This window comes from Pseudorca crassidens, chromosome 19 (genome assembly GCF_039906515.1).
Source record: "Pseudorca crassidens isolate mPseCra1 chromosome 19, mPseCra1.hap1, whole genome shotgun sequence".
NCBI classification, from domain to species: Eukaryota; Metazoa; Chordata; class Mammalia; order Artiodactyla; family Delphinidae; genus Pseudorca; species Pseudorca crassidens.
Window position 1 is genome coordinate 43,492,093 of NC_090314.1, and position 11,664 is coordinate 43,503,756.

General features: G+C 58.6%; 1 protein-coding gene across 3 annotated transcripts; it reads right to left on the reverse strand.

The window, feature by feature from the left end:
- Positions 1-6,016: 6,016 nt before the first annotated feature.
- Positions 6,017-10,262, reverse strand: NEUROD2 (neuronal differentiation 2). 3 transcript variants are annotated; one of them, XM_067714458.1, is made up of 2 exons: positions 9,935-10,262; positions 6,017-8,804 (listed from the first exon to the last, which is right to left on the reverse strand). In XM_067714458.1, the coding sequence occupies exon 2, from the start codon at positions 8,797-8,799 to the stop codon at positions 7,651-7,653; it is 1,149 nt and encodes a 382-aa protein (XP_067570559.1). In that variant the 5' UTR covers positions 8,800-8,804; positions 9,935-10,262; the 3' UTR covers positions 6,017-7,650. The 3 variants fall into 3 exon arrangements, with proteins under 3 accessions (XP_067570559.1, XP_067570560.1, XP_067570561.1); XM_067714459.1 differs by lacking the exon at positions 9,935-10,262 and adding an exon at positions 9,277-9,809; XM_067714460.1 differs by lacking the exon at positions 9,935-10,262 and adding an exon at positions 9,038-9,255.
- Positions 10,263-11,664: the final 1,402 nt, after the last annotated feature.

Consider the following 11,664-nt stretch of genomic DNA (forward strand, 5'->3'; position numbering starts at 1 on the left):
GTCTGAACCCCTGAGAGTGGCCCTCACTCCTTCCATCCTCCCTGGGTTGCCTGCCCAGACTCTTCCAGCCTCCCCCAGCACCCTACAACAGCATCCCTGAACTTCAAATCATTGCAACTAGAGTTGTTGCAACCAGAGCTCCAGAGTTGGAGCCTGGGAGGTCTGCTCCCTGACCCAGAACTCAGAATTTCTGAACCCCTGCAAAGCCCTAGACTATCACCAAGGTGTAGGTTCCAGTCGTCTAGAATCTCTGAAATTAAAAATTCCACAACTCCCAGTCCAGGGCAAATTGTGCCCAGTGCCCAATCTTTGGATCACCTTCTCCATTAGAGAGGGGGACCTGGGCACTGTCTGGTGCCCTGGATTGGAGGGCCCCGCATGCCTGGTACTCACCGGCTGTCCCCAGCCTTGGCAACCAACCCCAAATGCAGCCTGCCCTTTGACTTAGGAATGTGGAAAGGTCAGGCCCCCTGACTCCTTCCCCTTTCTGGCACTCTTTTCCCAGCTCCAGTTCCCATCCTGACCCTCCACACCAAGGTGGACTTGGCTATTCCACCTCTGCCTGCCCGCCCCGCCCCCCCTCCCCGCGGCTGTGGGAGCGACCTGGTTGGTCACTGGGCATCTGTGAGCAGAGCGGGCATGAAGAGCCACTGGGGTTTTGTTCTCCCTGGGCAGCCCATGCTGGTGGAAGAAGGGGAGGCAGGCAAAGGGGGCAAAGAAACTCCACAATGTCGGAGGAGAGGGCACAGAAGGGTTTGGGTTGTGGTTTGTTGGATTGTTTTTTAAATTTTTTCTTTCTTTCTTTTTTAAAGCAAAAGCCCCCATCCTGTGTCATCATTTTTATGGGATCTGCAATTCTGGCAAAAATCTGTCTTTAATTTAGCTGTCCATATAAAACTCCTCACTGTATAATAATGAACAGATGCCATGGAATTTAAGCTGGAGCCTCAGCTCCTCCCCGCTTTCCCCCCGCGCCTGGCACCGGGCACCGGGCACCGGCTGAGTGGCACAGACTGGCACCAACGCGCGAGCGAAGGGTGGGCAGGGGGCGACCTGGGCTCAGCGCCAGGGCGCTGGGGTGGTGAAGAGGTGTCCAGGCGCCGGGCTTAGCCAGCCGGGAGCTTTTCTCGTGGAGGCACCAAGGGAGAAGTGTTTGAGGAATTTTTCTGTCTTTTGCTACAAAGAGATCAGTAGTTAAGGATTTTGTTTTGGTTTTGCTTAGGGGCTGTGTGGTTCTTCTCAGATTTTTTAAAAAAGCACCGCCCTCCCCCCGATATAAACCCAAGTGTTTTCGCTGTTTTAACTGAGTTGTTTTGAACCCACCCCCTGCGCGGCGCCCCGGCCTCTGCCTCCGAGCCCAGCCGAGCGCTCGTTCGCTGCAAGCGGGATCCGTTCCACAGCCGGCCGGCCCACGGTATCCTGGGCGCCGGCGCCCCCGGGGACTCCTGGGCACCTCCCGCAGGGCAGGAGTACCCTGTTGCCCTCCAGGAGTGAGGCCGGATGTGGCATCTGATTAAGCAGCAGGAGAGATGAAGGCAAGAGAGAAATCCCTACTTGCCCCACACGATTCGCTCGCTTTTCCCAAGGGGAAAGAAAAAACTCTGCGAGTCCAGTGTCCCCTGCTGCCTCCGCCTGTGGTCGAGAAAGCAGGCATCGACTCGGGATTGAGGGGTTGGTTCTGAGCACCACCACCACCACCCCCGCCCACCTCTCGCCTTTAATGCGACTCTGGCGAGAACAGATGTCCCAAGCCGGGCGGACTGCCCAGACCCCGCCCAGCTGTGCCCTTGGCGAAGACTTGGCTGAGGGTAGGAACTGGCACGCGGGTCCCCAAAGGGGTTTGGGGGCTCCCTCGGCCCTGGCGGACCTGACTTCGCAGCCTTGGCCTCCTGGCTAGCACAGCCTCGGGCGGGAAGTGGAAGCGCCCCAGAAAGACCTGTTCCTAATTCAATTAATTCCGAAAAGAGGAATGAGACGCAGACAGAAGTGGAGAGAAGCCCAGAGAAAGGTTCGAATAACGGAAAACCGGGCACACGCTCTCGGCTCTGGAACCCTGCAACCGCAGTCCGCCTGGGAGGCTGCGCTGGGCTCCTGCGCTGGAGTGGGCAGGCAAGTGGGCAGCAGCAGAGCACACTCAGGCACACATCTGGGCAGCGTCTCCACCCAACGCAGTGCCCAAGCTCCTTTGGCACAGGCAGCATCTAGGGGTTCCCTCGCCCTCTCACCTGCCCCGAGTGCCCCAGCTTCCCCTCCCCGCACTGGGGCTGAAGTTCCCATTCATTGGCATCTGCCCCCAGAAACAGGTTGCCCGCCTGCTTGTGAGCCCAGGCTTGGTCTGGGCGTTCTCATGCTGGCACTCCTGAGCGGGTGGGGTGCTCCTACCCCATTACTTTAGGGTGGAGAAAATGTCAGAGAGCAATAACGACCCTCCCAAGGTGTCTGTGCCCTTTCCTACCACTTCTCAACCAGGAAAACTTAGTCCAGAATTTTAAAAGAATGAGGAATAGAAAGGCAGAAGCCACCTCAGGATTTGGAAAAGGAACAGGCTTTCAAGACTTTTCACCACTCAGGTCGTCACCTCCCCTCTGGGCCTGTGGCCAGTGCCTGGGCACCCAGCCCTGAAGAAAGAAAAGTGACAGTGTCTTGGGCTGTGAGCTGAGAAGCCTGTTGTGACAGCCAAGGCCCGTCTGCCCCCTCCTACATCATCTCACCAAAAGAAAAAGCTTTCTCCTTTGAGCACATATGGGCAAGTCAGGTGTGGAATCCTGTGCTCACCCTGGTTGTCACACGGGGGGCCTGGGAGTGGATGTCAAGGCCAGGGCTGGTCAGGCCTGGCCTCCACTTTCTCTTTCTTCCTGCCTTCCTTGAGAATTAAACTGTGGAATCTAGAACTATCCCTCCGTCTCAATGTTCCCTCAAATCAACAGATTCCTCCAAGGAGCAGGCAACTTCAGGTTAAAGATTTTGGGGAAGAGGAGGAAGAAAATGTTGCCCAAGAGGGAATGAAACCTCTAACCTCTGAGGGGGAAACCTTGCATCTCCCATCTTGTGGACTTTCCCATAAAAGGGAAAAAGAGAGAAGTAAACACAAGACAGTAGAGTGTAGGGTGTGTCAGGACTTCCCTGTCGTTGACTCCAATGGGGCTCAGTTTCCCTGGATTGTACTCAGTGATTTATGGAGCTGTTCCCCTGGGTGACGAAATCAGAGCTGAGGGTTCACTGGAGGTTCACTGGGGGGTCAGAGTCCAGATCCTGGCTGAAATAGGGTTAAACGGAGAGGGGAGAATCAGTAGTGCTTTCCCTCTCTTTCCCCTGATGTACAAATGGCCTGGACTAAGAGACATCTCTATTTCCCAGTCATTTCCAAACGCTGGACTTTGAACGGGGGTGGGAAAGTCAAGAGGAGGATGCCCTCCGGATTGATCTCAGCTCCAGCCTTCGGTTTGGCAGCCCAGGGGTTGAGCTGAGACGGGCTGGTTCCTGCTTGGAGATGCCGTTGCTCAGGCTCGGGCAAGAAGGGCATGCGACGTCTCCCCTTGCCCTCTCCCTCCCACCGCTCTGGCCCCTTTTTTCCTCCCCGCCCCCCCAAACACACCTCCTTCTGTTCCTGGAGCTTCTCCGTGTGTGCGCGCAGAAGTGGGAGAGCAGCGAGAGAAAAAGACCTGCGAGGGGGAGTTTGGGGCCGTGTGTCCACACGCATCTTCTTCTCCTGCTCATCTCGCCATCTCGCCAGGGAAGTTGAGTGTTGGGGAGGGGGGCGATGGGAGAATAGAGCGCAGCCGGAGTGCAGAGAGGTGGAGGAAGGGTCAGGAATTGGGAAAAGGGCGGCTCACGAGGACGCCGGTTTCACAAGATACAGAGGCGCTAGGGATCCCCGCCCCAAAAGGGGCCCCGGGCACTCCGTCCGCCCGAAGTGACCACAGACGCAGCGGCCCAAGAGTCGTCAGCATCCTTGGAAAGGGCTGGGATCCGGCTTCAAAAACAGAATCGAGCCGCGTGGAAGAGCAAAGCTCAGGAGTCTATGGTTTGGCCCGGGGAGCCACGTGGAGGGGTCTTTTGCGTCGGGCCCCAAGCCACTTGGATGCCACCCAGCTCGGGACTTCAGAGGGCGTTCTGGGAAGCCAGCTGAATGGGAGGGAATCCCAATTAACCTTGCTCTTAGGGCAGGAAAAGACTCAGGCCTCGGGATGTGTACCGAGTTCCTTTTCTCTCCAGTTGCCCCTGCCAGGCCATGACCCTTGCCATGAGCAGAACTGACTCCTTCAGATTTGGGTCTGAGGTTCTCACCTTGGTCCATACTCCATGCAAGAAGTGAGGGAGATTGAAGGTGGGCCGACTTCTTTCTCCTAAGAATAGGGGTGATTTAGAGGTCTATAAGAGCCCCCGTCTTAGACCACCGACAGGGGCGAATCCCCAGAACGAAAGGCCCAGTTCTAAATCTCACGCTAGAGAAGCGATCCTACGAGAATTCCAGAGAACGCGGTGAAATTTGGAAAGGATTCCAGTGAAATTCTCCGAAAACTGTAGGAGAGTTCCGCCCAGAATTCCGGCAGGCCAGGCATTGGGAAGGGCCTCACGCTGCGCGGCACTCCTTGGAGCCAGGGAAGCTCGGCCTCCCTCTGGGGCAGGAAGAAAGCGCGAGGCTGGAAGAGCGTCAGCACCCGGGAGCGGACAGCTCCCGGCCCGGTCCCTGCTCCGCGCCATCCATCCCGGGGTGAAGGAAGGAGAGCCACGTCTCTACTGGGATGGTCATTTAGGGGAGCCGCCGCGCTCAGGGTCAGAGAGTATAATCCGATCTTCCCTTTTGCACCTAGGGAGTCCTTCTTCAACTACCTTTCCCTTTCCCCCTTTGTCAGGGTGCTCTCGTTTTGGGGTCTTGGATCCAACCTGTAAAAGCTTCAGCGTGCCTGACCTCAAACCGCAAACTCAACACTACAACGCCCATTTCTGCTCTGAAACGGGCAGAAATATTTATGAAAAAATAATTTAAATAAGCAGACTCAGAAACAGTCTGGTCCTGGTACTCCTAAGTGTATTCAGGCTTTGGGATGGGGGGGCCTTTGGGACTTAGACCCCTCTCCAAATATTCCAGGGGGCACTGATGTCTGGAGGGGGGGAGTTCTTTCCGGGAAGTCAGTTCAGAGCAGCCTCTGTCCCTGAGGATCGGAGAAAGAACTCTGGGGCTATCTTGCCTGAGAGGGGGAAGCGGCTTGGGCCGAAGGCTCCTCCGAGGCGCCCTTCCTCCTTCTGCCTAAGTTGAGGGCGTCCTTCTACCGGGAGCTGCACCAGGCAGGAAGGGGGTTGTCCCTGTGTAGACCACAGGGCTTCTCGAGGCCCTGTCAGGGGAAGCCTGTGGCTAGGTCAAGCTCCACTCTGCCTACCTGGTGGACTCCTAGACTCAGGTCCCCTCATAGAACTCTGGGGTGTTCCTCCAACTTCATCAACACCCCTACAAATTTCAGCATTCCTGAGCCTGAAAAAGGCTGATTCCCTTGAGTCCACTGAAATTGCAAATTTAAGACTGAAAAGACTTCTCCCATTAATATTTCATCCTCATAACTTTATAGTTTTTTGATTTTTATTTTAAAACACGCTTGTCTGGCTCAAATGGTTGTCTCTTCATTTCTACACACTTGTTTTTTGCAGCAGTGAGCAGAGGCTTGTAAAATGACCGACTGCTCCCAACTCGGTCATTTGTCAGTGATGGAAAGATATTTTGTTTTCGAAAGAGGTGCGTGTGCATGTTTGGGAACTGAAGGAGTGTAATGAGATTAGTGCAATGCTTTGTGCTGGGGGCGTGTGTGAGTCTGTGTAAGGTCTGGGAGGGGCAGAAGTATAGCTGTTTCGGTGCCCAGTGGGTGGGTGGGAGGGGGTTTAGTGTGGGAATCCTACCCAGGAATGCCCAGGGTCCCTCTACATGGCCACTGCACAGTCACTTGACTCTGTTTCTCCATCACCCGGAGTCCCAGCTCAATCCCCCGAATGAAATGAGGCCACCGTGAGAAACCGGTCCGGCTTTGCATCTCATTTACATAAATATTTATTAATCGTCATTAAACTGAACAGAAACACGCAATGCACTTCGGGTGTCCGACGGGAGTTTCATCTTCACTACAAGAGGAAGGTAAAATTGCGTGTGAGTGTGTGGGTGAGTGTGTGGGTGTGTGGCCTGTGGGTTTGCATCTTTGCAGAGTGTGTTTGGATGCCTGATCTCCTGCCTCCGGTGGGAAGAGGTTCTCCTTTTGCCCCCTTTTTTGGGAAATCTCCAGAAGGAGCCCTCAGCCCTCTCCCTGCCCACCTGCCAACCAGAGCCAAGAGGATGTCTCGGACAAAAACCCCCTCTCCAGACACTGGAAATCGCTGGGCTTCTGGCGCCCACCGAGGCACAGTCGGGCAGGGGTGGGGCTGCCTCCAGTTCTCGGTCTCCTCCCTCGTCCCGGGAAAGGACAGAGTTGCCTGCGGGGAGGGGGTGTGTGCGGTGAGCTCTCCTCTCTCTGTCCCCGGACGCCCGCGCCGGGGCTGCGTGTGCGTGCGGTGTGGTGTGCGTGTGTGTCTTCCATGCAAACCCTCCCTCCCCAAACCGACCCCCCCAACAGTTTGCCATTCCATACAAATTTGGAAACAGATTTTTAAAAAACAGCAGGACGCACAGCGGGGACGGGGCGGGGGAGGGCAGTGGCACTGGGGCCCCAAATCTCCGAGTCACTGATTGTAAGAACCTGGGGAGGGGAGGGGGCAGCGCCGGCCCCCACTTCACCAAAGTGCACAGATCCGCGCTTGGGCGGCGCGGCCCGCGGGCCGGGGGGGTGGGGAGCATCCCGGGGCCGGGCCGGGCCGCTAGGCTCAGTCAGAACCTCCTTGCATAGATATTTGTGTCTTTTTATTATTGGTAGTAGTATTTTTTGCCTTTTATTGCTTCTAAAAGTTCTTACTGCGTTTTCTCTCCGATCCGGACTCTGCGTTCGGCCTCCGTCGCCTCTTAGCTTTTTTTTTTTTTTTGTATGTTTGTTTGTTTAAAAAAGGGAAAAGGGAAAAATGGATTCTAGTTACAAATTGTCTTGGCCTCTCTCTTTCCTTCAATCCACATTCCCTCCCGCCAAAATTAAAATCACAAAACGCTTAGACTAGGGGTTGGGGATGATGAGGGCTTCCAGGTCCAGGCTCCGTGCCCTGACTTCTGCCCTCTTCAAGAAAGAGGGGGCGCCCGGCAGCTCGGTGTCTGTTCTAGTAATAATAATAATAATAGGGGAAGAACAGTATCCCACAGCTCAGCTGCCCCCTTACCAAAGCCTTTGGGCCTGCAGGGGGAAAGGGGAAGAGAAAACCTAACTAAGTGCAGGGATTGGGAATTGGTGGTGGTGGGGGGATCTCCAGGGAGTGCCCAAAGAGGGGTCCCTGTAGAAGTACTCCCTGGGAAAGAGGAGGAGGGAACCCCTTGGGGAGAGAGAAGGCAGTCCCCTGGGGGAAGCGAGGCCCCTGGGACGGGCCACCCACAGGTAAGGGGACCGCGCTGCCTAGGAGAGCGGCACGACTGGCAGCCCGCTCCCCGCGCCCCGCGCCGGAGTAGGTGGGGTGCCCCTGCGCTCGAGGGGCCTAGGGGCAGGGGTGCGGGCAAAGGCAAAAGAAAAAGAAAGGGGCGGGCGCGAGGTCTCAGTTATGGAAAAACGCATTGAGCTCCTCGTACACGGGGCCCCGGTCGTGGTGAAGGTGCATATCGTAAGACAAGAGATTCTCCGAGTGGACGCCCCCGCGCACAGCCGACGAGCCGAAGACCAGCCCGTGGCCCGTGGGCCGCGAGCCGGGCAGCGCCGAGTAGTGCATAGAGTAATGGTAGCTCTTCTCGTGGTCGGGCGACGAGTCCTGCTTGAGCGAGAAGTTGCCATTGAGACAGAGCGGGGGGCTGAGCGGGCCCTCGTACTCGGAGCTGTTATAGTCCGGGCTCGCACCGCCGCCGCCAGCCGCCGCGTACAGCGTCTCGTAGGCGGCGCAGTAGCCGTGGGTCCGCAGGGCGTGCGCCGCGCCGCTGCCCAGGCCGCCCGCCGCCTGGCACTGTGCGCCCGCCAGGCGCGAGCACGGGTACGGGTAGGGGTGCATGGCGAATGGGCCGCCGGAGCCGTGGAAGCGGCCCGTGCCGTCGGCGCCCTGCTCAGTGAGGAAGTTGCGCGAGTTGAGCTGCAGGCAGCCGGCCACCAGGTTGGTGGTGGGCTGCGACAGGCCCTTGCACAGCGTCTGCACGTAGGACACCAGGTCGGGTCGCTTGCCCGAGCGCAGAATCTCAGAGAGCGCCCAGATGTAGTTCTTGGCGAGGCGCAGCGTCTCGATCTTGGACAGCTTCTGCGTCTTGGAGTAGCAGGGCACCACCTTCCGCAGGTTGTCCAGCGCCGCGTTCAGGTCGTGCATGCGGTTGCGCTCCCGAGCGTTCGCCTTCTGCCGCCGCAGCTTGGAGCGCTCCAGGCGCGCCTTGGTCATCTTGCGCTTCTTGGGCCCGCGCTTCTTGGGCCGCTCGCCCTCTGCCTCGTCCAGCCCTTCCTCTTCCTCCTCTTCCTCCTCCTCCTCGCCCCCCAGCTCGCCTTCCTCCTTGACCTCGGCCAGCGCGGCCTCCGGCACCTCGTCAGCACGGAGAGGGACGGGCTTGGCGGCCCGGGCGGGCCCCGGAGCCCCGGGCCCCGGCGGAGGCGGAGGTGGCGGCGGCGCCTCGCCCTTGTCGCTTCTCGGCTCGTCGTCGTCGCCGTCGCCCCAGCTGGCGAACTTGGGCACATCCGAGAGGAGACCGGGCTCGCTGAACAGGCGGGTCAGCATGGTGCCTGAGGGCGCCCGGCGGGCGGGAAGAGGAGAGAGCACAGAGTTAGGGGAGCGCTGGGGTCATCCCGACCCCCGTAACCCGCCTCCACCCCCGAGTCCGGTGCGGGTTCCCGCCGGGGGGCCCTGGGTGCCCACCTCCTCCGCTTGCCCCACCCCGAGCCAGCCCAGCCCAGCCCCGCCGCCCGCCCGGGGTCTCGGCACAGGCCCTTTCTCCGGCGCTGGGCCCCGGCTCCACCCCTCGCCTGAACGAGGGGCCGCTCCCCGCGCCGGTCCTCTCCGGGTGTGGTCGGGGACAGAACAGGGGCTTTAGGGAGCAGATCTTTCGCCGGGGGGAGGCGGCGCGATCGCCAGGAAGCCTCTTCTCTCCCGGCGGTGGAGGAAGGCTGGCGGCCGCGGTGGGGCAGCTGCCCCGCTCGGCGGCTCCGGCGGCCCGGGCCCCGCCGCCCGGCTCCCCCGCCCTCCCGTGGCTCTCACCCCCACACTCCCTAATCCAATTTGCAACTTGGCCGCGCGCCGCCCTCGGCTCGGCCCCCACCCCCGCAGCCCCAGTTCCAGAGGCGGGAGGATCGTCTCCTCCAGCCGGGCGTCCCCAGCTCCCGGAGCCGGCTCGGGGCGGCGAGGACTGAGAAAGCCGGGCGTGGGGAGGAGACTGAGAGAAGCGAGCCCCGTCCGTCTCCCCTGCGGTCAGGGACCCCCTTCCCCCCTTTAAACTGCCTCCCTCCCACACGGCTCTTCAGATCTCGTTGTATTTCGGGATTGATGGGAAAAAATCCAAATTTGTTTGTTTCCTTCTCTCTCTCTCTCTCTCTCTCTTTTTTCGGTGGTAGGGAAAGGTCGAAGGTTCCTCCGGGACAACCATGGGTGGGGGGTTCCCATCTCAGCCTCTTCACGCCCCCCCATGACCCTGCTTTCCCCCTCCTCCCCAAGCCCATCGCAGGCAGAGACGCCTCCCTCCGCAGCCCACTGAGCTGCAGCCCCTAGGGGAGAGGGAACCCTGGGCGCCCCGATGCCCACCCCATTAGGGGGCATCGTCCCGGGAAGGGGGGATTTAGGGACCCTCCTGTCGGCCGAAGACGCTGCCCCCCACCCCCCAAGCGGCGGGTCAGATCTAGCTGCCTTTCGGACAACTTACCTCGGAGAGGAGTCAAGGGGAGAGGGGAGGGGAGGGGGGGGAGGGGGGCAAGAGAGAGAGGGGGGAGAAGAGGAATCTTCTTGCTTATTTCATTGTTCCCCCATCTTCAGGGAGCGGGGGCAGCGGCTCCTCAAGGCGGCAGGCGCCGGCGTCTTCAGAGCGCCATGCGAACCGCGGAGCGAGTGTGGCATCTCTACCAGGCGGGGTACCAGCCTCTATGCCAGGCCATATGGGCTTGGCACGTCACGGGCAGCAGCTATCACATGAGAGACGGTGATTGGCATGCGTCTGCATTGGGGGAGAGCCGGCTCCCCCGGGACCCGCCGCCATCTGTCACTCTCTACTCCAAAAAAAAAAAAAAAAAAATTAAATAAATAAAGGAAATAAATAAATATCTCTGCCTCCCTCCCCTCCCCGCCCAACGCAGGGAAAGCAGGGATTGAGAGGGAGGTAGGAGGAGTTGCCCCCCTTGGATATAGAGTCCCCCACAAGGGAACAATGGGGTGGCAAGGCTGGAACTTGGGGGGTTTTGATGTCCCCAATTCTATGCTCCCTCCAGGTCCCTGTTCTGTCCACTTCCTCCCTTGCAGGCCCCCAAAGGTGGGTCAGGGACCAGACCCTCGGCTCTGGAGGAGGGACCTCTATGTTTGCCTCCACCCCACCCCCCCGACCCCCAGGAGGATCCCCTTGGTCACAAAGGGACAGCTGAGGCCCCCTCCCAGGGTGGGCGTGGGGGGCGTTCCTGGCCTAAGCCCCATAGGTAGATGTTGGCACCGTGCCATCCCTCATCCCTGTCTGCCCCTCCCCCACCCACCCTCACGCACACACAACATATGTGGCTGAACGCAATTCAAACCAAGGGAAAGACAGAGGAAAGGAAAGACTTGCCTGGATGTCTGTGCCTTTGCATGGGCGTGTGTGTGTCTGTGGGGACATGTGTGTGTATCAGTGGCGTCAGCTGATGGGAAAGATTTCCTTGGGTGTTTAGGGGTATATGTAGGTTGGGATGGGAATGGAAAGGAACCCTTGGGATGAGCCAATGCACCCACCATCTGGGGGTGTGGGAGAGGGCTCAGTCTGGATTCCTAACCCAAAAACTTCTCCCTCCTCTCCCCCCCTTCCCTGCCTAACATACTTTCCCCCTGCTAGACAAGTGACCATCCCACCAGTGGCTTTGTCTCCCGGCCTCTGACTTGCTTATTTGAGGGAGGAGGGGGCTGAGCTGGGAATTGCCTAAAGTTCCTGGAAGAGGCTCAAGCATTCTCCTCCCCCTGCAAAAAAATACTGCAGGTACTGAAGCCAACTCCAGCAGTCTTGAGAGTGACCAGGCGGAGGTAGGTCAGACAGGTGTCTTGATAAGGAAGGTAGGAAATTGCTGTTTTATCTTACAGCTCACCTTTCAACCCTCTCCCTGGGCCAGACACAGATGGAAATGGCACGAGTTGAGGGAGGTAGCTTTAGACACACACACTTGCGTGCACACACACACACACACACACACACACACACGTGTTCCTCACTCTGTGGTGCAGAAAATGGATACACACCCCGACTCCGACAGATTCACGTGTGTAAGCAGGTAATCACAGCCAGGTGTAGGGGGACCCTTGCCTACACCTTTATTCAGGAATTCGTGTGTTTCAGACCTACGTTTCCTATCCCTCCCCACCCTCCAGCGTCCATATGCTTAGACAACTTCAATAATACTTTAACCACGTGCACTTTGGTGG

Bases quoted from the DNA above. Each gene is read 5' to 3' on its own strand.
- NEUROD2 (XM_067714458.1), bottom strand. From the start codon at position 8,799: ATGCTGACCCGCCTGTTCAGCGAGCCCGGTCTCCTCTCGGATGTGCCC.